General features: G+C 36.3%; 1 protein-coding gene across 11 annotated transcripts; it reads right to left on the bottom strand.

The window, feature by feature from the left end:
* Positions 1-187: 187 nt before the first annotated feature.
* On the bottom strand, positions 188-26,615 carry LOC135084285 (uncharacterized). Of its 11 annotated transcripts, none has more exons than XM_063979086.1 (9): positions 15,920-16,164; positions 15,373-15,565; positions 13,710-13,896; positions 12,691-12,756; positions 4,438-4,574; positions 3,826-3,934; positions 2,428-2,570; positions 1,572-1,689; positions 188-919 (listed from the first exon to the last, which is right to left on the bottom strand). In XM_063979086.1, the coding sequence occupies exons 2-9, from the start codon at positions 15,429-15,431 to the stop codon at positions 437-439; spliced, it is 1,302 nt and encodes a 433-aa protein (XP_063835156.1). In that variant the 5' UTR covers positions 15,432-15,565; positions 15,920-16,164; the 3' UTR covers positions 188-436. The 11 variants fall into 11 exon arrangements, with proteins under 11 accessions (XP_063835156.1, XP_063835159.1, XP_063835153.1 ...); XM_063979089.1 differs by lacking the exons at positions 12,691-12,756; positions 13,710-13,896 and adding exons at positions 6,979-7,067; positions 7,161-7,420 and having other exon boundaries at positions 15,352-15,565; positions 15,920-16,163; XM_063979083.1 differs by lacking the exons at positions 12,691-12,756; positions 13,710-13,896; positions 15,373-15,565; positions 15,920-16,164 and adding exons at positions 25,715-25,771; positions 25,866-26,067; positions 26,497-26,615.
* Between the last annotated feature and the right edge of the window lie 937 nt (positions 26,616-27,552).

The raw sequence follows: 27,552 nt of genomic DNA, 5'->3' as shown, positions 1-27,552 counted from the left end.
GAAATACCTTACTAAAATTCATTTACTTTTGTAAGTAGGCTTTTAATAGGAATCTTTACAAGCCCCATTAGGTATTAAATATCCTCATAATGTTACAACAACCCATGGGATAACTGTTGATGTGAGTTGAACTTGAAGTAAGATAGAAGAATAATAATTGGTATTCTCAAATAAAATAAAGAAATAGTAAAAATATTTTTAATGTATGTTTTAATTCAGTCAATTACACTTTTTACTGCCATCATTAACCATTACCAAATTAAAAATCAAATTAATTCAAAACAAAAGATCTGACAACACAAAATTAATACTTAGAATATAACAGTATCTAATGATACTAGAGATAACAATTAACATCCTGATGAATGAGTAGATCTGGTAAGATCGCCTTTAAGCAAATGTAACTTAAATTTGCTTGCGTATCAGGAAAAACTTTTCATTCTGGAGGAATGTCAATTGTATGTGCTTTAATACAATCTTCAATATCTTCTGTCTTCGGTAAGCGCGGCCTAGAGCCACGCCTTTTTCGCGTTTGCTGCCGAGAATGACTTATTCCTTGAGCCGCACTACCACTAGACTGTTCTGGACACTTCTGATCACTGGATTTCTTCTTCACAACTGGACACTTCTGATCACAGGATCCCTTCTTCACAACTGGACACTTCTGATCACTGGATCCCTTCTTCACAACTAGACACTTCTGATCACTAGATCCCTTCTTCAGAACTGGACGCTTCTGATCACTGGGTTCCTTCTTCACAGCTCTACGCGCTCGCTTATTTGCCTTTGGGTATTTCTCATTGGATTTATCACTCGACACTCTTTTGACCCTGGAACTGTGTTCAGACGAGGTGCTCGCCGTGATAGTGCAGGAGTCCGATTGTTCTTCGCCCGTGTCCCGCCCCGCCCAGGACATAGACTGCAAGCCATAAGCAAGAGTATTATATCAATACGCATGTAAAGAACAACACATTCATGTCCGATCGCCGAGCACGTAGAATATCGTCCAATGACCCCAAGCTACCCATCCTTATCGCTCGCGTAATTACATTGCTGTCGCGCTCGCACACTCACTGCGGCCGCCCGTCGCACGCGACCAGCGATAAGAATGGGTAGCTTGGAGTCATTGGACGAAATTCTACGTGCTCGGTGACCGAACTTTAGACAATTTTAAATTTTTCTTTGCAAAATGGTACCAAAAGATTCATTCGATCCCTGACGAAACCTGTACTATCGGTCTATTCAACTTTGATCACCCAGGTGATTCTGAACACCAGGCGACACTTTGACGTCCTTTGATCACCCATGAATTAGATCACCCAGGTGATCAAAGTTGACTCCAAACGACACTGGTGTCCTTTGATCACCCATGAATAAGAAGTCCACTTTGATGACCTAGGTGATCTTATCCATGGGTGATCAAAGGACGCCAAAGTGTCGCCTGGTGTTCAGAATCACCTGGGTGATCAAATTGGAATAGACCGTACTATCGGCAAGATAGTTAATTTTTTTTTTTAGTTAATTAAGAAACAAACACCAACCCAACAAACAGTGAAATGACGTAATCTCACCTGATGCTCTACGTCAGGAACAATGGTTTCTTCGTCAGTATTAGCAGGAGCACCCGACGCGCTCTCATGCCAAAAAGGGGCGTGTTCCTCCATTTCTATCTCCATCTTGATAATATATCTGTTGACAACGTTCGAACAAATAATTGATATTCATCATCAGGTCATTTAGCCTCTACTGCAGGATAACAACCTCTAGTTCATTGGTTCCCAAAGTGGGGGGCGCGCCCCCCAGGGGAGGTGCAAAGACCTTTACAGGGGGCCGCGGGCCATCTGTGTACTCAAGTATAAAAAAGCTGCGACCGCTGAGAGAATGCATTCCAGACTGCTCCATACGACCAATAAATAATCTTGACTGGAGGAGCAAACGGAGCGCGTCTCAAATAAGTTTGGGAATGCTCTAGTTAATAGAGGTAAATGGAGAATTTATGCCCGTTTTCACCATCAATCCCAAGCCCAAGTGACCCCTTTAAAAACAAAATTCCTGTTGTTACCATAGGGGTCACTTAAAAATTAGGGGCATTAGCTACACTTCCCACGCTGCACTAGACGGGTTTAGGGAGGCCTGACGTTTGTGTATTTGTCCCTCCTTTTATGTCATCCCCGAAAAGAGAGGCAGTAGTCCTATGCCCGTTTTCACCTTTAATTCATAATGTTTAAGTGACCCCTATGGTAACAAATAACAGGAATTTTGTTTACATAGGGGACATTTAAAAATTAGGGATTCTACTCTACTAGAAGAACCAAAGAAGAAGCGCAGCAGACTACTTTTTAGCCTTTTTGACACACGGTCTTCTGCTTACTTTACCAGTTGAAATATTGTATGTGGCAAAGAAACAATTTCTCTTTTACAACTTACTTTTCTTTCGGGTCCTGGAGCGGCTCTTCATCCGGTTCCTGGGGCAACTCTTCAACCGGTTGGTCCGGGATTGTTCGAGGCGTTCCCTCAATGACCGGACCCAGCGTGTCGCGAATTTTGTTCAGCACCAACTTCAACTGACTCTGGACATTAAAAATTACTACTATTAGACAGGGCAGGCCTCCTACTAGGTGGACCGACGATCTGGTAAAGGTCGCGGGAAGAGCCTGGATGCGGGCAGCGCAGGACCGTTCATTATGGAAAACCTTGGGGGAGGCTTTTGTCCAGCAGTGGACGTCATTTGGCTGAAACGACGACTATTAGACACTCGGCAACAGACTGATTGTCGGCCGATAGTTTGATCAGCCTATTAATAGTAATAAGGCCGGATTTAGGGGAGGGCAACCGGGGCTACAGCCCCGGGGCCTCCACATCTGAAACATCGAAAAAAAATCAGATTTGGACTAGTAAGCTGAAACTGAGCTGAAATACTCGACTGAAATTTTTTTTCCATTTTATTTGGAAAATAATTTGGGGCCAGGTGGCCTCCACTCCTTTGTTGCCCCGTTGTAAGTTTTTTGACGTTGACCAATACGAAAAAACGGATCTGGAAGTTTGGGACAGGGAAGAGATTATAGACTGGAATAGCACACCCAGGTTACTATTTCCCGGAGAAATGTACGATCCTTAGGACAGATTTTTTTCATAGAGCAAAGAATGGACATGCTCTTTAGAATGCTAAAGCCCTAACAAAACTTTTTACCTAGAAAAAGTAGCACAGCTTGTATCAGGCAGAGGAAAATCCTTCAGTGGTGGATTCAAATGACGACCACTGCTGGACATAGGCCTTCCCCAAGGATTTCCATAACGGCCGGTCCTGCGCTGCCTACATCCAGGTTCTTCCCGCGACCTTCACTATACTGATACGATACTGCACTTAGGGTTCGAAATTATCAAGATAATTACGCTTTATGATAATTATCAACAATATCAGATACATTTCTCATATTGTTTTATAAGAAATGTTACTTTATGTTTTTGGTTGCTGATTGTTGTCAAGTTATCCATCGCTAGTCGCATAAAGCTTGGAAAATAGACAAATATTTTGACGATAGATAACTAGTGTAGTGATCATTTTGGAGCTAAATAGATAGGTTTTATATCTATCTATGTTGATTAACGCTCACCACTAGACGCAAGTGCGGAAATACACGTTCGAAAACTTCGAATTCAGTTCATTTTTACGAGCGCATTTTTTGTTATTATCAACCGATAATTATCCATCTGTTATTATCACGATAATTATCCTTTAGAACCCTGACTGCACTGGTGGATATCGCAACTTTTCGTTCTTTTTCCCGTTATCCACCAGTGGGGTCATCGGGCCCACGAGCTCACCTCAGGGCGGGCTACGGGCGCGCGCAGCACGAGGTGCGCCGCGTGCAGCCCGCGCGCGTCGCACGCCGAGCACGAGCGCGCGTTACACTCCACGCACGCGAACACGAACCTAAGGAATTTATCAAAATAAAATTATTCATTTAACTGCCTCTTAAAAAGGACTATAGGTACAGATGTCTCGTAAAGAGCGACTAATGGATGACCATCTATACAAAAAAAAAGTATCAACATTTCAGAGACTGATATGATTTTTTTTCATGTTTGTCTAAAAGTATTTGATAAATCAGCGGTTCCCGAAAGGTGGGCCGCGGAACCCTGGGGTTCCGTGGAAAGGCCGGAAGGGTTCCGTAAAAAATATTATCCCACGTTTCGTGACCAACGTTGTTCGCGCGCACCGACTTGTTTACGCACAAGGGAGGGGCAGGGCGTGCGGGCGGAGTAGTACGGGGGTTCCGCTAGGAAAAGTATAATCAATTAGGGTTCATTGGCAAAAAAAAATTGGGAAACCCTGTGATAAATTATAGTATCGTCTTTACAGGTTGAAGTAATAAATGTAATATTGGAGCTGTGCACTGTGGTGCGTCCAACAGTAGATGGTTGTCACAAACTCACCCTAATATAACTTCGTGGCATGTGGCGCACTGTGGCCGTTGCTCATCAGTAGGCTCAATCTTAAGCTCTAATGTAGGCTCTGACTCAAGCTCAGGCTCAGATTCTTCAGGCGACGAATCTTTATTTCTCTGTCTCCCCTGAAACAAAGAAAATTAAGGATAAAAATGCTTGAATCGACCGCAAGAAATATTTTCGAGCATAAGTAGACCACACAGGTCAAAAGTTTGGCCACCCCTGAGCTAAGCTAATAGAAAACAGTCGATATTGCCGTTTTCACTTAATAAGGCCCCTTTTAAGGTAATATAATAATAATGTTTTAACATGTAGCGCTAGATCGGGTATAGTATTCTCTGAAAAGTAAGTCATTTATTAAGGCCCCTTAAAACATACAGCGCTAGATCGGGTACCTTACAGTTTTCTCTGAAAAAAGTAAGTACCTATAGATATACAGGGTGTTAGGTAAATGGGTATATGAGCCGACACTAGCCCATGTTAACATGTGCATATAAATGGTATGGTGAAGTCAGAAAATTGATCTTCATTTTAATTATTTTAAATTCATACAAATCGGATTTTACAAAATTTATTTTGTATGAAGATTAAAAAAATTAAAAAGATGATATCAAATTTCTGACTTCACCATACCATTTATATGCCCATGTTAACATGGGCTAGTGTCGGCTCATATACCCATTTACCAAACACCCTGTAGAGATAGAATGAACCCTGCCTGCCTAAGAAAGAATATAATATAGGCTTACATTATATTAATCTAAGAATTTAGGACATAGGCTGTAGTTTCTAAAATAGGTATCTGTAAAGTTAGATCAAGTTGCAATGGGCAGGGCACAACATGTAATACGCAAAGTATGGTCTGGAGATGGGAGTCCACCCACGTTGTACGTTTTTCAGTAGGTGCTTTCTTTTTTTAGCCAATTCCGGAACTAGAAACCGGTGCAGTGAGTGTGCGAGCGCGATAGCAACATAATTACGCGCGAGCGATAAGGATAGCTTGGGGTCATTGGACAAAATTCTGCGTGCTCACGGACCAGACTTGTTGTATCGAAAATCAGTTCCAGAGTAGAAGACTATCCGATATTGTACCCTTCCCTACCACTGCTTCGGGACAATAAATGGGCCAGTGCTGAGAAGAAGCTTGTTTTTTTTAATGTTTACTTTTGCCGAAGGTTTTATGAAATCATCAGTGGATATGTTACGGTAAATCTTTATTAATCTCAAGCGGTAAATGTGATAAATGTGAAAATTATAAATAATCGCCGGTTATTATGAATAATTACCTCATGATTTGGTAAAAGTGATTAATATGAGATCATTTGTGTGTATAAAACTAAATAGGCAAGGGCCACCCCCGCCGCACCTTAACCTATTTTTCACTTTAAATCAAAACAATAAATATGTTATGGGCATTATGGAAAAATAGGCTCCCCTCTATTAGGCAGAATCTTGTTACGCAGAAATTCATTTGGCATTAACTCACTTGGCATAATCTTCTTTAAACGAATATTTATAAGGCATAAACATTGTTCTAACTTACGCTACGGAATAATCCATTGGGGAAATACGGCAAATGTAAATTTATAACCCGTATTTCGTGCTCAAAAAAATGCATCAGAGCCATCTTCGGCACTATCTCCGGCGTCAGTCAAATGGTTAGTTGCAGGCAATTTATTTATTTATTTATTTGAACACCAACAAGGTTACATTGAGGCACCAATTATTTTCTAAACTGCAGATACTAAAAAAAAATGTTGCGACGGGAACGTCTTGTGATTGGTGGCAACTCCGGTGACGTCACATGCAAGTAAACAGCCATTTTTTACTGCTAATTGTACGAATATTAAGTTTTCTCAGTGATAATTACATCTGTGAGCTACGTCTAAAGCAATTTTTGTTAATCTATAAGGTCTTCTATACTTACAAACTCAGAATGGAAATAAGTTTTGTGCGAGCCGACAATAGCAACCTGCCAAAGGTCGACGCTTTTATGATTGCACTTTTCTTCAGAAATAACCCTGATTTTTGTTCTGCAGAACTTAAAAATGTGAAAACAGCTGTGTAAGTATTCTAAAGGATTATTATTAGATCACACCTTTGGTCATTCACACATTTACTCTCAAGTCTAACTAAATTTTTGTTATGACCTTTGCTCTTGTTCCACAGGTCTGCAAGGGAAACTTACGTAGAGGATATGTCCAGCTACATCGCAAGGATGGAATATGTACAGTGAAAATTAAATGTAAAATGTGCCCTGAACATCGCGTCAGAATAAAATCTTACAATGTCACGATAGTTTTTAATGAACAGGACAGCAAAGTGATTAGCTGTCAGTGCCACGACTGTGCAGCTTCAGCTGGGGGATGCAAGCATGCAGTAGCATTTTTAATGTGGGTCCATCGCCGTTCTGAAGAGCCTGCATGTACTTCAGTTGAATGCTACTGGAGAAAACCTACTCTATCAAAAGTAGGTACAACGCTGAAATACATCACTGTGCAGCAATTGTCAAAAAAAGAAATCCCTCACTTTAGTTGATACTTGAACAGATTTTTCTAGAGTTATAATAGAATTGGTGAATTTGGTGATACTTTCTTTGTCTTGAGTTCTTGGTAATTCTGAAAAGACAACATCAAAAATTATTTATTTAATTTAAATATGTATAACATAAACATTTAAGTACTAATATGATAACTGTGACAAATATATACCTTCAGGTTCAATCATTTGTGTCATAACTTCATCTTTTTGTAATCTTTCAGTTTCAGTAACACTTTGATTTTGAACATTCTGTAATAAGATCAGTTCTTTGCCTTTTAAGGAATGCTTTTCGAGAAGATCCCTCACTGGACAGCCGTTTTTTGCGATCCTCTTGGCAATCAAATTTAGTTGGCACGGCTTCATCTGCTAAAAGTATCTTTTGACTAAAGCCCATTTTATACATGGTATAGTTCTTGGTGTCAGTTTCCATCTGCAAAACAAACAGTATTACTGACTAGCAAAATTAAGTTTCACGCACAATACAATAGCCTTTACAAGACAACACACAAAACTGTAGAAGTTAGCACGACTTATAAGTAATGGAATTTTATAACACTGCGTTATGCTTAAAAAGCAATATTTTTATCTACTGAGTATTTCGTATTAAAATCAAGAAAAATTTTACTTACATTAAAGTGATCTTCACACATAAACACATTTGTATGCGTTAAAATGCAATTTGGGTCTCTTCTAGCTAATTGTAACCACATTTTCCGCCTCTTGGGATTCGTTGGTACAGAAACAAATACTTTGTTTGGATCCTTTATAGACGTATTTGTACAATGCGGCACTACACACCATTTATAAACCATTTTAGCCTCTAAATTTGAAGGAAATTAATAAAATTCTCTTCAGTGTTATTCGCACTGACGTATCTTTTTAGAGGTTAGAAATTTGTTTACTGGTGTGTGACGTCACACGAGTCAGAATCATCGTTTTTGGCGCGGTTTTGATAATTTAAACTTTTACATCGTTTTTTACTAATAATACAGTAAATCTGCCAGAAATATTAATGGAGTGTGCTTGTAGTATATCATAGAATCATTTAAACGATTTTCAAAATTTCACAAATAGCCTGGTGATTATATTTCATACTTAATTTATTAATTTGTAAAAATAGGGAACAATGTTATAAATTAATTAAAACCCTAATAATTATTACATTTTTGACGGTCCTAAGCCCGTAAAGTAGAAAGAAAAATCTGAAATCAACTGAAGAGTATTTTAAAATAATTATTATGACTGGATAAAAAGGCTTGTACCCAGCCATAAAACATCAGAATATAATACCTACTTTCTTTATGGAAGTCTCTTGTTTATCTTAAATAATAGGTATTGTTCCCTACTTTTATCTCTGTGAACATGGCAAGAATGCAAAGTAACACGGTGTGTGATATGAAAACGTTCAAAATGTGCGGCTGTACACGAGCCGGTGTTCTCTTTTAACCTCCTAAGACCCCGCGTACAAAATTTTGCACAAAATAAAATACCTCTGTCAGTCACAGCTTTGTTTGTTTAAATAATGTTTTAGTCGTAACGGCCCACTTATGGGCCCACTATAGCTGACCCACGCTGAACTGTCCCACCAAACTCAATGACAGGGGGGCGCTACCATCGTTCAACTATATGGTTTCCAACATGGCAAAAATCGGAACCAGCGATCCGGTATTGACGGTGGCGCCCCACTGTCAATGTCATGCACAGGACAGTTCAGTATTTTGGAACTATATGCAATTTTTTGTATGTACATTATATTCTTTATAGTCTTATGTTTTTTCGAATCTTCCCGCGACTAGTTTTACACAAAATGACTTGATTGATTGTGGCATCAATGCTGCCAACCAAAAAAAGGTAAAAACTGTCAAAACCAGCTGTGACCACCACCATGAAGCTACAGATAAAAATGGAGGCCACACTCCAAATACCTACTTGAAGCACAAACTAAGTATCACTATCTCGCTCTCTGTGGGCAGACTCGCTGTTTCTAAATAAACAAAAAATATAAAATTGCTCAAATTCAATGAAACCAATGTAAAATCTTTATTTCTTGACATAGGTATCATTAAAAATGATAAGTGTAATTACTGGTAAAACGTTTTAGGAAGAAATTACTGTAAAAATTGTGAAAAATGTTTACAATGATCCAATGTCGGAAATCACGAAATAAACACTTACGCGTGGAATCTTATGTCACTTCCAGGACACCACGTACTACCGCAACCACGCACTACAAAATTTTGCACCAATTCTTGTGATAAAACAATGATTATTTCCTGTAAACAATCTCAAACGAAATTAACTGCAGTAAACAACCGCCATGATGGGCCGGATTGGGCCGATGTTGCCACATGGTACCGATTACCCAGGAATTGGGATTGTAATTCCCTGATTCGCCAACACATTAAGCCTAAATGGCCGACAATTTTGTGATTTTTTATTTAACTAGGTAATCTTAGTTTCAAATATTAATTATTTATTTGTTTAACTTCTGATTTGGTTAGTGAATTGGCTATTTCGAAGAATTTACAAGGAGATTTAAATCAGAAGATAGCAATACTACAGTTCACACTAAAAAGAGAGGTAGGGCCGCAGAGAGCGAGATAGATATAAGTAGGTATTTGACTCAAGTTTTTGTTCCAACTCTGCCCTCCATTTTTATCTTTAGCTTCATGACCACCACACAGATGTGACGATACGTACCCTCCATAGATAAGAATAAGTACTACGTGTACCCTCCATGACGAAGAAACATGCCACTTTGTATAGCCTGACCAGGAACATAAAAACCCTGGCATAGAGGCGCGTCAATTGCATTTGATAGTGCAACACTGAGTACAGTCGTACCTGTGTTAAATTAATAGGCTAACTTTATGTATCAGGATTCAGGATTACGGGCTAATTTGATATTTTCATAAATTAACGAAAAAATATTATTATAGGTGGTTTAAATAAATTAAATGAAACCGTCAATCGAGTTAGTAGGATTTATTTTATTATTCATCAATAATCAAATTCAGAACTTGAATATTCAACTGCAATGTCTGCTCATGAACGCTTCAAACTCGGTACTTCTTTCCCAATTCCATAAAATTCAACACTTAGAAAGTGATAAAAAACTTTAAAATAGGTTGTTGAAACAAACCACAGCTAATTTTCGTACTGGACTTTACTATACGATAAACATGTCAGTCAATTTGACAACCTTTGTCGAAAACATTATTCAATGAAAATATTGTCCGAACCCTTAGTATTTCTCTTCGACAAATACTTTAACACATTGTGAACCACTTTTCTTTCACGACTATAAAAAGATTTTAGCAATTTAATTCACAAAATCAATTGCGCACATTTAAAATAAAGTTTGTTTATACTTTGACAGCAATAGACTGACATGCAAGGTGACATGTCAATGAAGTTTTCAGTTACTGTTGCCATTAAAAGAAATTAGTACCATTAGTTTTCCGCAACATGGCGAGGGTTTTTATGTTCCTGGTCAGGCTATATTTTATTTAAAGGACAATGACCAAAAATGTATGGAGTGTGGTCCAAATGTCCACCACTAACGAGACCTATGTAGTAAAATAGTCTACTAAATACTGATTCATTATAACCAAACCGCAATCAAAAATATGCTGTCAGTAAAAAGTTATGACTGAATGAAAAGTCATGTTTTTTACCTTTTCATCCGAAAAATGTTCTTGATATAGATGACCCACGCTGAACTGTCCCGCCAAACTCAATGACAGGGGGGCGCTACCATCGTTCAACTATATGGTTTCCAACATGGCAAAAATCGGAACCAGCGATTCGGTATTGACGGTGGCGCCCCGCTGTCAATGTCATCGATAGGACAGTTCAGTATTTTGGAACTATATCATCATATCCATCGCACATTTTGGATTAATCTATGCATGTTATGTCATGTCGCTTAGTGTGCCGTGTTAGATTCTCGCTAAAAGAAAAAAAAATAAGCTCAGAAGAAAGACAACAATATTGGAATTATGGGCGGGTGGTCGCTGCTCCGCACCTATTGGTTGTAGGGTGATCCCAACTATCCCAACTAATCCCAACTAATATTATAAATGCGAAAGTAACTCTGTCTGTCTGTCTGTCTGTCTGTCTGTTACGCTTTCCCGCTTAAACCTCGCAACCGATTTTGATGAAATTTGGCATAGAGATAGTTTGAGTCCCGGGAAAGAACATAGGATAGTTTTTATCCCGGTTTTTGAAACAGGGACGCGCGCGATAAAGTTTTTCTGTGACAGACAAAATTCCACGCGGGCGAAGCCGCGGGCGGAAAGCTAGTGTTATAATAACCTAAAACCATCCTTGATAAATGGGCTATCCTTATCAAAAAAATATATTTTTTCAAATCGGACCAGTAGTTCCTGAGATTAGCGCGTAAACTACTACAATTTTTCATACGGTCATCACTTTTTACTGACAGCTTATTTTTTTTTCGTCCCATACTGAAAGTTAATATTATCTATTTAATGGACATTGTCAAATAATGAAATTTAGTGCTGGGAAAAGATCGTAAATTTTTATCGATAGTTATGTAAATGAATGAATGAACCTAACGAGATAAATGAATTATGGATTGATTTAATATTGAAAGTTTCTTTAATTGAATGACTATAATTAATTATTGTATCGTGTTTATTATAGTACCATTGGTAAATCATAGGTACAAATAATATTACAAATTATTCATATAGGTAGGTAACTAGGTGAAATATTTTTTTGCTGTGTTATCATTATCAAATTCGTAAAGCAATAAACAAGTAATATTCTGTTACGATCGACTGCTAACTAGCTTTTGGTCTCAACAAATGTTATAATCTGTCTCACGTCACGGACAAAAGTTTCATCAATAGCCTATTTCTATACATTTCATGAAACACAATTTGATAACATTATGAGAATGTATTGCTTTGTAGCGCTTGCAGTACGGATGCACTATCTGAGATTATTTAATTCTTATCTAATGTTGTTGATATTCTTATGTTTAGGTCATTCGAGAAGACCTCCCAGTACTTATTTAAGTCTTAGAGTGGGTGCTTGTGCTTCCTCCTGAATAATGAGGTCCAAATGTCTGAGATTCAGAAAGAAGTCAAGTGATGCCGATAGAGTGGTTCTCATACAACCCGTGGCCGCTATGTTTGCTAGGCACTATGCATGTTGTCGATATGACTCGCCCAGTTCAATTTGTTGTCAAGGGAGATGCTCAGATATTTTACCTGTGTTGGTTTTGTTTTGAAAAGTTCAGTGGCCTAATTCACGTATCTTGACAGTCAAGATCTCTCTGATGTTCAGAAGTCGTCCCATTGAAAAACAGTTGATGACAGGATGGACCAAATCAAGTTCCAACCACCCCGGTATTTCACTAAACGTGACGGATGACACAGATCTAAAAGGTTCCACCTCGGTATTGCATACCGAAAATAAAACCTGTTAATAAAATAAAAAATAATAATAATATGTAATCGTAGTCATTTGGCGTATTTTTGTGATGATATTATTAATATTTAGATGCAATGAAAAGTTTAAATTGTATGTTCCATCTCTGTGGATCTCATCATCTTTTGTTTCATGTGACTAAAATAAAGCCAAAAAATCAATCAACATCAAAAATATTTTATTCTTTGACCAGTATTTTGATGTACAACATATTTCAAAAAAGGTGTAATTATTACTTACATTTACTGGTGTGCTTGTTTTGTATGTTCCATCTATGTCGATCTCATCATCTTTTGTTTCATGTGACTAAAATTATCAAAACAAAAAAATCTATCAAAATCATAAATATTTTATTCAAATTTGACCAGTGTTTTGGCACTTATGAATGTCAAAGATAATTTAAAAAAAACCGACCAAGTGCGTGTCGGGCGGGGGCCACGCGTAATGTAGGGTTCCGTAGTTGTTGTCCGTCGTTAACACAATACTAAAATATATTGTGTTAACGACGGACAACAACTTCAACAAAGCAAGCAATTTCTTCATCTAAAGTAACTTTTTGTATTTTCTTCTAAGGAATTTTTATTAGTTAGGTATAATACATGAGTCAAATGACTATTACTCCTAAACTAACTGATGTATCTTAACCGTTATAGTTTTCCTTGAAAGTTCATAAAATAAATTATTATTATGATGTTTCCCAGATTTTTCAAGCTAACGGTTTAGTTTTTAGAGGGGTCTCGAAAAAAAATTGGCACTTTAAACTTTAATAATTTGCAAACTGATCTCTAAATGGAAAAATAGCCTTAGAAACCCCTAAGCAATTTTAAAAGACCTGTCCAACGATATCCCACACGATGAGGTAGAAGATAAAAAAAATTCACCCCCACTTTACATGTACCTACCCCTAGATGTAAAGCAACTAGCTACCGTAATATTTTTTTTTTTTCAAAATTTTATCTTACTGTTTTATCGGCGTGATTAATATACATACCTCCACAAAATTACAACTCTCTAGTGCCAATAGTTTCCAAGCAAAACCTCGGACAGACAGACATAGCAAATCTATAAGGGTTCCTTGTCAGGACTACGGAACCCTAAAAAAGGTAGCCCTTTAGGGCACTTTATATGTCTCCTTATCTTTTGAGCCATACCAGTTACACAATTTGAACCATAAATGTTTTGTGTCTACTGATATTTTGGTGAATTAGTTGACTTTTAAGATAAAATATCTAATAAAATTTGATAATGATTGTACTTACAAATTTAGGCAAATTCAATGTAGGTATAGAATCTTTGTGCAGTTTTCTCTGTTTCGTAGAATTGGCATTGTAGCATTCTTCCGCAAAATGAATGCTACAAATGCAGTGGTTTTTAGTTGGAATCCACGTATTTTGTCTTCTGACTGCATCTATCCACTTTCTCCTTCTATTTGGATCCACTGGAAATCTAAAATTAATTTGAATAATTTCAGATTCAGTTTGTTTGGTATATCGATAAACTTATCGACATTTTTCAAGCCCTTTACGTCATAAAAAATGAGATGTGAATGAATGAATGAAACCTATAATCCAACCAAATTCAATATGCTACATGTTTTAAGCATTTACATGTACAATGAGTACTTTTTAAAATGACGTAATCATATTTTGTTTACATATCAAATTTTATTTATTTTACGAAAAAATAGCTACTATAATAGATTTAAAATGTACTTACGCGTGATAAGAAACATTTCTTGTGTGACCGGAATAATTTTTGCAATAAAGTACGGCGCATTTACCCATTTTTCCTGATATTTTTACTCTTCGAGAGCTCGCGTCATACTGACAAAGTGACAACCTGACAACATTTATAGTTCCAAAATACTGGACTGTCCTGTCGATGACATTGACAGTGGGGCGCCACCGTCAATACCGGATCGCTGTTTCAGATTTTTGCCATGTTCGAAACCATATAGTTGAACGATGGTAGCGCCCCCCTGTCATTGAGTTTGGCGGGACAGTTCAGCGTGGGTCATCTATACCATGGCTAATTTAGCCTTGGTAAGTGCTAGCGGGGTAAAGACGAAAACGTCACTCGTTACTAGGGTTGCCAGATGCCCGGGAAATCCGGGATTGTCCCGGAATTTTGCGTCTTGTCCCGTGTCCAGTAATTAGACATTACTGTCCCGGATTTCCGAAAACCTAATAGTTTTGTGTCAAAATATACTAATATGTAATAACAAATGACACGGCTGGCCTGCCTGTGAGTCCTATTATGTACGTTGACGTACATTACTTATTTAATAAAAGTGTGTATTTGAAAATAAATGGCATTTTTCTTTTGAAATACAAATTAAATCATTTGAGAAACCAAGATATTTTTACTATGGCCAAGACCCGACACCGTTGTCCTAGTAGAATTGTCCCGGATTTGGTAAGTTTCCATCTGGCAACCCTACTCGTTACGCGTCCAGTGGTTTATTCGTCCAAGACTATAAGCCAATATAGGTCTCATTAGTGGTGGACATTTGGACCACTTTTGGTCATTGTCCGTATTTACTCTGTATGAGGTTACCTACGCCATATCGAATGACAAATGATCGAAAATCAAAATATCGAACACGGTTCATCGAACAATCACTAATCAGTCAGAATATAGAACGATCAGAGCCCCGATTACGGTAACTTTTAACGTCAACAATCCAGACACGCTTCTCGGTTCTGCGATATGATTGGTCAAAACAGCTGACGTACGCTGTTGAACGACCAATCGTATCGCAGAATCGAGAAGCGTGTCTGGATTGTTGACGTTAAAAATTACCGTAATCGGGGCTCAGAATATCTAATGTTCAAAATACCGAATTTACAAAATGATCGAACGATCAAAATATCGAATGATTAAAATATCGTAAGCATTTACCGTAACAGATATTTTATCAACCTTTGTTTGAGATGTTCCTTCCTGAGGTTGATTAGGCAATAATCTGTTTGGGATTGCATCTTTATGGAGCTTTTGAATCATTTTGATTGAAGATTCTTCAAAATGTGACGCACAGACAAAGTAACTTGATGATTTCAAATTATTTTTTGTCAATAAATCTTCTCTGTCGATCTTTAACAACCATATCCGGCGCCTGAAATAAACAGACTTGTCAATTGACCTTGAAATCATTTAGGTATATAGGCTTAGATTAATCTAAGTATATAGGTATAACCAATGGGTATAACCGCAGAATAATACAAAAGGTTTACTTCGCGAAGGTATTTGAAAAAATGTATGTTCAATGCCTTTAACAATATGGTGTAATTTAGCGTGGCAAGAGTCGAGCACCATTTTGTTGACAAACGTCAGTGATCGGTACTGCGCCGAAGTCATAGGGCTGACTTCGGTAAAATGACGTATGACGTGAGGTGAGGTGCCAAACTGCGGAAAATGGCGGAGGAAATACATGATTAAGCATGAATAATATTAAAACCACATAATTTACCTTTCAGTGTCTTCAGGCAACTTAAAAAAAGTACATTGTATGTTTGTATTATTATTTAGGCAGTTAAATACTGCACAGTATTTTTTACACTTTTGTTTATTTTTTACCATCATACACAAGAATACGCGTGCGTGAGTCAATGCTCGCTCGTATGTGAGGCCTTGTCGAATAGTAATCCTGTAGGGGGACTAGGGGGCCATCGTGCTTGTTTTGTTTTCGATGTAAAGTCGCGGAGTCGTGTTGCCAGTCGGGTTTTGTCAGAAATTACCGGAAATATAAAAAAATGAAACCTTTTTGAATAAAAAGTAACCTTTCATGTGCAATTGATATCATAAAGCTGATACGTATACCTTGATTTTTTAGAATCCAGCAGAGATGTAAACAAACACTTTCATACATATTTACACCATAATCACTTACGTGTTCATAATATCATACACATTATTTAACAAGCCCATGAAACCAACTTTATTTTCACGTTTATACAAGTTTGAAATCAATCTTTGAAACAAATTATTTTAGCAAAATACGTGGACGATGAAAATTTGTGAGACTTGTCAAATTGACTTGACGTTTAAAATCATGTGTTATCTCCATATTGTCTATGACTTGTCTCTGACACATCAGTGCTGTAACCTGTGAGTCATAGACAATAATCTGTAAATTTAATCGATATTATTTTAAGTATTCACTTATTCCGATTACTGATTAATTTTAAATAAAAAATATACGATACTTTGTTTAGTTTTCCAGCGATAACTTCGACAATATTGGAGATAACGTAAAATTATTTTTCTTCTTTTAGTGTATACTTTTTCGGAGTCAGTTTAATTTAAACGAAATTATTTTACGTATTGTTCCATTGCTTATTTTCCTATATAAGTAAATAAAATAAAAGAAAATAAAAATCTTCTGGTAGCGGCCTGCGTCCAGCGCTTCCTTGCCACCCTTACGATGTCGTCGGTCCACCTTGTAGGTGAATTAAAATTAAGTATAAATGCATATTAGTGTTAAATTTGACTTATTACTTATTAATCAATAAACTTAAATGAGAAAAATTCAATAAAAATAAAGAAAAGATACCAATTGAAATAATTATAAAGTTATTTGTTTTCACCCGGTGTAAACACCCACGGGTGGAATGAAACGGGTTTTTATTGGGTTTTTACCCTCATGTGGGTTTTTACCCGGGTGGAAACCCATCTCTAGTTGCGACCAGGGCCGGATCGTGAATTTGTGGGGCCCTGGGCTGAAACTTCTTATGACGTTGTCACGTAAAAATATCGTCCGTAAACCGACTTTACAGACATTTTTTTTTTCAAATTATGGCCTACTTTTTAGCGGGATCTGAGGGCCCCTTGTAACCCCGGGGCCCTGGGCTGCAGCCTAATCAGCCCATAGGTAGATCCGGCCCTGGTTGCGACTTTGTTGCATATTTTTAGTATTTTGACGATCACCCGGCGATGATACGCAAGTACTACAATATTTCACTTCGCGATTAACGAGATGTTTTGTCGCATCACTAGTTCACAGACTAAAAATATTTTTATGTCAGTTGGCCATTTTTGATGACATTTCTGCTGATTTCTAAAAAATTAGACTGTACTAACAACATCTTACATCTTCGATAAGTTGAAAGTGTCACGTTTCAATTTAAATAATTTGTAAAATGACACTATTAATATTTTTACTGAATAACCTGTAAAAAAGTTAATTATACAATTTCCGAAAAATCGCCTAAAAGTAACCTTTTCATTAGTGTAACCTAAAAGTAACCAATGCAGTTCAAAAATCACCCAAAAGGTTACAAAAGTAACCTTCTGGCAACACCGGAGATGAACAGGCCTTTTTTTCACCTGAATGTCTCCAACTTCCTCATTGGCCCTAGAGCAATTCCAAGTATACCATCAATAAAAGCCTAATTAGAGTCATCAAACCTCTCAGTCATTCAATTAGAGCCATTAGAACTTCATAACTATGAGTTGTTTTCTGTGTGTAAGCTGAGGACACGTGTCCCCAGCTGACACATCTGTATCTTCGTAAATATTTATGCTACGATAATGTATTATACCTCAAAAATTACAGTCGAATCCAAATAGTAGGCTTTCCAATTTTCAAGACTTTAGCTCAAATACTGTTAAAACCACGATCAAAAAACTATGTGCGAGCTGGAGTACCGTGTCTCCAGCTTACACATCTGTATCTTTGTAAATATTTAAGCTACATCAATGTTTTATATCTCATAAATTAAAGTCGAATAAAAAAACCCGACTTCAAATCTTTCAAAGCTTTATCTCGAACCGTTTTCGAACTACGAACCGATATGTATGTGTAAGCTGGTGACACGTAACACACGGTGGATTATTAAAACCGTATAAGTTAGAGTTGCGTTTTAAAGATCAAATAATTCGTTATAATCAAAGTACACACGAGACATAATTTCAAATCTCTAGGCCTCTTAGTTTCAGAATTAAAAGCCAAAAACTATTTTCCCGCCAAATAATTCAAATAATGTGGGTCGACTGCGACGTTGCCGTTCCGTGCGTCCACTAGAGCAGTCGAATTTGAACCTAAAAACTAGTAGCGTTTGAATCATTTTAACCGACTTCAAAAAAGGAGGAGGTTATATCGATACCTCTGGGCTCAAAGGTCGTAAAGGACAAAGTACGACTTTTCAGGAGAAGCAAAAAACGATTTTTTATTTTTTTATTCGACAGTAACTTTTTTGTTTTTTGAGCTATTAAATTATGACCTAAGAAGAAAGTGCTTAGAATTCACAGCATTTTCCGAGGAGGTATTGAAAAACTGGACTAGGGCTGTATTTACTGAGATAGATTTCCTTTACGCCCTCCAAATTACAATAAAAAGACCTTTACGCCCCTCAAATATTCGTCCTAGGCAAGTTACTCAGGGCGTAAGTCTATTTTTATTTTACAAAACTACAAAATCAAGGTAATAAATGACAATTTACATAGTTTTATAGGTTTTCATAGGTCGTAACGGAACTCCCAGGTAAGGTATTATGCAAGGGTAAATTGATAATTTAGCTTAAATATTTAATGTTTTATGGTATTTGATATGTAATATTCCATTTCTTTACATATTTTTAATCAATTATGGTATTTTAAATGAAATAAAATGATTTTTCGTAGCTTCATAATTTTATGAACACAATTTATGAAACTATTAAAGAAGAAGTTTTGATATCTTCGAACTAGAAGATACCATTTCCGATATAATAAGAGTCGAATTTAGAAAATAAATATTATGACGTTTTTAAATAAAACTTCATAATGATGTCTACTTTATACGAAAAGTCGAAACCAATTTATTTTATTTATTTAATCATTATTGTTGTTTCGAAAAACTACAAATGGCGGATTTAATTCCATAGGGCAGTCTGTCAACCAGTTGACATTATGATAATGCAGATAGGATAGAATTATTAAGGACAAACGAAAACCAAACCATAATTATTCTAAATTCTAAATAGATTAAGCATTGTTATTCATAATAGCTTATAATTATGTCATTGTACTTTGTACAAAAGTAGAAAGGTTAGGTAAGTAAGATTACAAGTAGGAAATTTTTCATTTCAGTGAAGTATGTCCACTTACTTTACTCCTACATAATACCGTTTTTAAAAGCCAATTATTTATATAACTTCGAAAAAAAAGTGCATCACGCTTTTTAGTACATTACTCTGTGTGTACCTACAGTACAGTCTCAACTGACACTATATTTTCCCATGTTAAGCGTAAATATTTTTCCTACAAGTTATACTTTATTAGCTGATCCAAATAACTTTAGAAACTATACTTATTTATTATAATTGTTACAGTAAAAACTCAAAAGTGGTTTTGACCAAGGGCGTTGGTCAAAATTACTAGGAAATCATTAAAAACAATTGTAAAGCGTAGCATTTGTGTGATTTATGCATACAAAACATACATACACTTGAAAAAACATAACCCGCCTTCTGGCGCAGTCGGGTAATAATGACACCTTATGGTACTGCAGTAAGGTTACTTCTTTTTCTCATCTAGCTTTTTCATTTTTTAAATTTTTATGATGACTATCCTAACTTAATTAGGTTAGTTAAGTAATTTTATAGCATGTTTTCATTTTCTGAAATCATCTTTTAATTATCTTTTACCTTACAAATACCTAGTTTCTTCAAATATTATGAGAAATTATAAAAAAAACATCATTACTTTACCCGACGAGGATAGATGTCATCATTTTATATGTACAAATCACATAAACGTTACACTCTAAAAATAGTTTTATTACATATTTTTGATGATTTTTTAGTTTTTTCGTTTGTTCTAAACGCACATACTTAAATACAATAAGAAACGTCTATAACATTTACCTTCTCTTTGTAGATTTTTAAAATATTTGTTTAGATAATCTAAGGGCGTAAAGGACATATTATTTAGACTTTGGTATGAAAATTTTAGGTTGTATAGGACAAAAGATTATACTATTGTACATTATACGCCCAAAAAATTGTGTTTACTTGTTCTTTACTACCATGCTAACTGTACTAAAAAATCAAATGGTATTTACATCCCAATTTTCACGATAAATCCTGTTTAGCGTATCAAATATGATGGGTCGTAAAGGCACTTTTTTTGAGAATTTCGACAAATTAAATATACAGATCGATAGAGAATTAAATTCTGAGTACAACTGTATAAAAAACTCATTTTCGGTATTTTGTCCTTTACGACCTTTGAGCCCAGAGGTATCGATATGTTCGACTGTATGTATGTTTTTTTTTTTCTATGTATGTTCACCGATTACTCCGTCAATTCTGTACCCCCAGTGAAAAGGGAGTTAAGTCGAAAATGGTGATTTTTGGGAAATCGCATTTGAAGTTAAAAAAAATCCTGCTTCGTCGCTATTAGAGATAACTTGGTGAAATATTTTTTAGGTGAAAGGTAATGTTAGATATAATTAGGTAGTGTGCCAGTTTGGGAAATATAGCATGTGGTTTTTTCGTAATTAAATAAAAACCTAGTTATATCACCATGCACGACAACTTTACATTCGTGTAAAGTGATGTAATGAGATATAAATCATTTTACACCACACTGAATTAACCACATGCTAACAAGTGTAAAGTGATACATTTTCCACCATTTCTGTTGATAATTTTTTGTTTCTTCAATTTTAGAAAAAGTTGTAAAACAAACATAAGTAATTACACTATGAGGAATCATTATTTCAGGTTATTTAGGGTAAATCTTCCAAAAATTGTTACTTATATTAATATATGTTACGGTTAATGTGATAAATTGAAAATTATTAATAATAACCGGTTATTATGAATAATTACCGACAGTCGCGGTAAAAGTGATAAATTAATCACATTTAACAGTGATTATTTAATAATTCAACCTTAGTATTAACAAATTTCATAAAAGAGAACAACATCTTGTGTACGTGCTCGTGTACAGCCAAACTTTTGAACGTTTTGATATCATAATATTAATATAATTTGGCATAATGAGTTTGGAATGTTTCTTGCATTATTACTTTTCCATGATGCCTATAACATAATGTTTTGATTTAAAGTGAAAAATAGGTTAAGGTGCGGCGGGGGTGGCCCTTGGGCCACCCCTAAGCCGCCTATTTAGTTTTATACACACATAAATGACCTCATATTAATCACATTTACCAAATCATGCGGTAATTATTCATAATAACCGGCAATTATTCATAATTTTCACATTTATCACTTTGACCGTAACATATACACCAATTTTGTGGAGAGAAAAAAAATGTGTAAACTGATCTAACTAACATAATAGCGATCTAAGTATCCTAATAATTATGTGTAAAGTGATATAAGTGGCGACTGTAAAGGAATAAGGCTAGAATTTGAGACTGAATTCTAATTATTTACTCCTTAAATGTTTATTCTGATCTGAAACTACTATTTTATTCATTATTACACCATATACCATGAATGATATCGGCCTAAATCACATACATTATCTCCTATTATAAAGTAAGTATAGCTGAAGCAATTGTGTAGTAAAGACCAGAAACAACAATGGTTTCACATGAACTAAATAGACAGGAGACAGAGAAAAGTTTGTTTTCTACAATTACCCTTTTAGGAATCAAACCCTGGACCAGAGATGGTGATGTCAAGGTATATTGATTGCCTTTTGGCTACAGAAGGATAATATAAAAGTAAATTCATAAAATGCTTTTGTTTTCAACAAAGAGGCTTTTAAACAGCCCTTTAATACGTCCTAGTATTACTTGAACCCTACAATAATTTTGGGACATAAATGGACCAGTGCTGAGAAGAAGCAGCGCAAGAAATTTAGCCACCCTTGTCAGACTCTTCTTAAATCATAAATAACTTGAAAAAATCGAACTGCCTAGGGCGGGAATCTTCTTAAATCAATAGAGACATGAATTAACAAGACATGTTATACTTGCGAGCTAAGCAGATAAAGTCCAACAACACATGCCATTTACATAATTATTTACTTTATACATAGTATCCATTCATAAGGACTTTCGTAGATAGTTTCTCAGGGCAATCGAATATTGCACTTAGCCTCTTGATTAGACCATTGTGTGCTATTTGTAGTTTATCTTCCTATTCCAATCGCTTCAGATCCCCCCAAGTAGCAGCAGCCTATCTAGGTCGCTACAGGCCTTCTGCAGCGACCCTGGTGATTGGAGAATTTGAGCCTGTTGATCTGCTACGCTTGTGCACTACTTGTGCACGTGCTGCGGTTTTTCTTCTGTCTCCATGCATATTCTACACAGTAGGCTGTCTGTAACAGCTATATTGTGTAGGTGTTTGTTTAACATACCTGTTATTCAACTTAGGACCTTGTGGATGTTGTCCCTGTTTAGTCTTATGAGGCTGCGGGAGAACTTTTTCGATATATCCACAACTGCATCTTTTGTTTGCCTGCATCTTTTACAATCTTTCCATTCTGTGTGGTGTTATTTTTCTATTTTGGAGCGCAGCCAGGTCTTGATCTGTGCTTATGGTATCGGCATTATAGGTAATTGTTCCGGACCAAATACCGTCGTGTACGATCCCTTTCTGGCCAGTTCATCTGCTGCGTCGTTGCCCAAGGAGTTACTGTGCCGTTTGATCTACTTCAGGAGTGCAGGGTAACGCCATTTGCGTCTGCAATGACTTAGGAGCGCGTCATGGCATTCCAATATAAGTATTATAATGTAGTATATTAAGTTGCTTTGTATTGCTTGCACTATCTGAGATTATTTTTATATTCAGACCTCGGATGTCTATGGTTGCAATCGCCTGTGCTGCTCTGATTGCATTCTGCTTGGAAAATTGTATTGTGTTTATCTAGTGTTGTAGATATTCTTAGTATATTTAGGTAATTCGAGAAGACACCAGCTCCTGTACCTTTTTGGGTTTTGGAGCCATTAGTGTATATCCTAAGTTCATTGATTCCAGAGCAATCTTGCGTTTCCGCTGTAAGCTGGATATTATAATATCTTCAGTCGAAGATTTGAACACAGGGAATTCTGTCGATGGGTGCCTCGGTGAGAGGTATTTCTTTTATTAGGGTTTTGTGCAGGATCGTGGATTGTCCTGTCTCCTTGTTTTGCTTGACCTTTAAGTCTTAAAGCGGCTGCTTGCACTTCCTCCTGAATGAAGAGGTCTAAAGATCTAAGATTCAGAAAGTACTCAAGTGATGTCGATGGAGTGGTTCTCATACAACTAGTGGCCGCTATGCTTACTATGCGTTGCAGGCTTTGGAGTTTTGATCTTGCTGTGGATAGTTGTGTTCTATGCCACCATACAAGTGATCCATAATAATATGTGTAAGAGGGCCATATAACCGACGTGTACAGCCAAAGTGTTATCTTTGGGTTGAGACCTCATCTACTACCAATGAGTCTCTTGCACTGATGGAATGCTATACAGGCCATTTTTATTTTGTTCTCGACATGACTCGCCCAGTTCAATTTGTTGTCAAAGGTGATGAGTTTTGTTTATAAAGAGTTCTGGTAGTTGGAGCTCTTGTAAATTCTATAGCACTTATTAAGTACTTTTATTGACAACGTTAGGCACTTTGAAGTAAATTATATGTTTTACTAGTAGATGTTCACCATTATTTATTAAAACTATTAACTAAAGTTCTTTGATTTATAAACTACGACATTATTTTTTCCTTTAATCTGACGTTTGGGCTAAGTTATATCATTTTACACCAAATAATTAACCTTATTATTAGTTGCGATTTTCAAATGTTTCTGATCTAAGTAACTTATAACATTTTACACATGTACGAAACTTTTGTGGTTAATGGTATTAGTCTAATTGAATCGTTATACACAAAAAAAATAACCTTTTGTTTTTTACTTTTTGTGATATAAATTAAGTTACATTCTTTTTCACCAACCAACAATACATAGTTTTTTTTTGTGTATATTAATATGAGTCATCTTATATTGTTAATCACAAATTCAATCTGAACAACTTCAATCGTGTAAAAAGTAGTAACACGAGTCATACCTCTTGACACAATAAAAAATTGAAAGAAGCCTCCGGTACACTTTGTTAAAAGTAGACATGTATCAATATACACGAAAGAAAACTCAAAATTGGTTCACAAAGCCTTACTTGTATCATTTGGCACAACATTATTTTCTTTTCTATACGTCGTAGAAACATACCGATTAGATACAAAAATAGCTAATTTTTCAGAGATTCACATTATGTTATAAAGTCAATTTTGATCTAAGTCGAGTTAGATCCCTTTTCACTGGGGGTACAGAATTGTGGACCGATTTTCAAAATTCTTTTTTTGTTCGATAGGGTACACTTCTGAGGTGGTCAGGAAGTCAGGATCTGATGATGGGATCCTAGGGAAATCGAGGGCAACCCTCAAATTTTATAGGCACGTATATCGTTTTTCAAACTTTTTCTTAATTTATTCAAGTATTTGCTCCTGGAAATCATCATCTCAAATTGATGAGCTGATGATAGAAGGTACAACTCCTTAATGCTTGGGAGTTGGAGGATAATTCAACAGCGTACGTCAGCTGTTTTGACCAATCGTATCGCAGAATCGATGAAGCGTGTCTGGATTGTAGACGTTAAAAGTTACCGTAATCGGGGCTCTGTATTAAAACCAAGCGTGCCGACTTTTTAATACCTACTGTGACGTCACAGCCAACATTTAGTGACGGGAAATCGTAATCGATTCAAAGATGCCGATGCCGCCGTTGCCCCAACGCACCGCTACGATCACAGAAATGGCATCGATTATCTGACAGACAATGAGATACACACTTACACAGCCGAATGAGATACACACTTACACAGACGAATGAGATATACAGACGAATGATATTAAACGGAATGTTTAAATAGATAATATTTTCATTGAATTTCAAAAACAGATTGCTTATTATAATACATCGTTGCTGCGCGGCGCAGTGTTGTCATGTCACACATAATTAATTTTTTTGTATCATTAATTTCATCCTGTTTAAGTTTATTTTGAGACAAAGTCACATGTAGTTTTCTTTTAAAAAACACAATTAAATAACTACAAAAGGCTAATTTTAGACACGATCCCGTATTAATAAAAACTTAAAATATGTTATATTTACTTTAAATAGTGAATAAAATACATTTTAAGTTTTTATCAAAATATCAATATCTCGACAACGGTGCCTCGTAGATCATCATCAGCAGATCATTATTTCTTATATGTATGTACACACATTATTATATACTTTTACATGAAAATACATATATCTACTATACTATACCTTTTCTAATTTACTCTTCCTTGACAACAATAGACGTTGTTGTGGTGTTTCTTTATTCTGTAAAGCACAAATTAGTGGATATTAAATCTTTAGTAATTCCTGTCTATTCCTAACTATACAATATTGTTACTCATTAAACCTATTCACTAACCTCATCATCATTGTCAATCCGTTTTAATATATGTATAGTGGGGCATGCCGTTTTTTCTAACAATCTCTTCTTTTTTGAAGGGTCAATAAAACAGGTACTTTCAAAATGAATTGAACAAATGGTACTATGTTTAGTCGGAAACCAGTCTTTCCGTCCCGTAGCCGCGATCCATTTTTCTTTTAATATTGCATCTTGTGGGAAACTAGGAAAAAAAGACATATAAATACTACAAATACACATTAATTAGAATATTTATTTATATATGCGAGTTATATTTTTTAATAATAATTAGTATCATTTGTCTGTCCGATATCGATAAGAATCGATTATTGATTAAAGTAGTAGAACGAACAACACTAGTAGCAAAATTTGACAGACGAATGAGAAGTTGCGTGTACGACGAAGTCGAAGCGATGCGCGACAGTGGCGCTTGTCCGTTATACATCGCCTCTTAACACATAACGTCAGATCAAACGCTCAAAACAAAGCCGGCAATGTATCGTAAAAAAAAATTTGAATGGTAAGTTATAGGTTTTTAGGTACATTCTTGAAACCACCGCTTCGCGGTTGGAATACTTAAAAAAATGTTTTAAAATGAATTAACACTTAATATAATATTAAAATAACTTACCCGTGATAGGAAATATGTCCTTGCCTTTGGGAGCTCGAAATTTTTGGCTTATTGCAATTAATTATCACACATTGAGGCATTTTTCTAGTTTTCGCGGCCGTCTCCCTGTCTCATCTGTGGTCCGCATGTAACAACAGACGCGCGTGGAATGTCTGCTGTACTGTAAGCAGCGGCAGCTCATTCCGATGATTTATCGGGATCGGGACACGCGAAGTAGGTGCATTCGCGTTATCTAGGTATTTCTTTATCTGTGACCAATGTCCATGTTTAATTAAATCGAGACCACTGTGCGGCGTACTATTGGGATGGAAAATATTTTTTTCCAGCCAAACTGTCAGTTTTAGAAAAAAACTTTTAATAACATTTATTCATCGAAATAATGTAACCTATCGACCAGTGATTTAAAAAAATAGAAATTGTGAAAAATAGATCGCTATGTCCAAAAATCACATTTTCAATCCATACGCTCATACGATTCGATGGAATGCGGAATCGCGTTTGGGATGAGTGTAACTCTTGGACGAATAATCCACTGCTGGACAACCAGCGGCAGCTCATTCCGATGATTTATCGGGATCGGGACACGCGAAGTATTCGCATTTGCATTATCTAGGTATTTCTATAGCTGTGCTCAGCTGTGCTCATTCCCCTCCCCGCCGCCGTGCCCGCCCCCTCGCACGTGGCGCCACAAGGCGGCGGGTAGCGGAACCAATTCAAATTTAAATTTTGGGCGCGTCGCTAACATCCTGTCACAGCACTCATCACTCAGGATCACAGACACAGTGGGTCTAGAGTCTAGACAAAGTGCAAATTATAATCGCAAACCAATCGAAAAGTGGTCGAAAAGCCCCTTTTTTGTATGGAGTTTTGACAGATTCGATTTTCGATTCGATCAAAAAGTGCGTTTTGTCTAGGGGGGCTGTATGGCACAGATTAAGTAGAGTTGACACTGTATGGATAGATGCAGCTGTCAAAAAATTTGTATGAAGACAAGCGGCAGTGTTGCCAGAAGGTTACTTTTGTAACCTTTTAGGTTCCTTTTGAACTGCATTGGTT

The sequence above is a fragment of the Ostrinia nubilalis genome, chromosome 25 (assembly GCF_963855985.1).
Source record: "Ostrinia nubilalis chromosome 25, ilOstNubi1.1, whole genome shotgun sequence".
In the NCBI taxonomy this organism is placed as follows: Eukaryota; Metazoa; Arthropoda; class Insecta; order Lepidoptera; family Crambidae; genus Ostrinia; species Ostrinia nubilalis.
Note: the sequence above shows the minus strand (reverse complement) of the source record. Positions and strands in the feature narration are given on the sequence as shown.

Excerpts from the sequence above, each read along its gene's own strand:
- LOC135084285 (XM_063979083.1), bottom strand. The coding sequence starts at position 26,576 with ATGCCTCAATGTGTGATAATTAATTGCAATAAGCCAAAAATTTCGAGC. Across the intron at positions 2,571-3,825 it reads CGCCCGTAGCCCGCCCTGAG|AGTCAGTTGAAGTTGGTGCT; the intron begins GTGAGCTCGTGG and ends TTTAATGTCCAG. Across the intron at positions 920-1,571 it reads TTCCTGACGTAGAGCATCAG|TCTATGTCCTGGGCGGGGCG; the intron begins GTGAGATTACGT and ends TATGGCTTGCAG.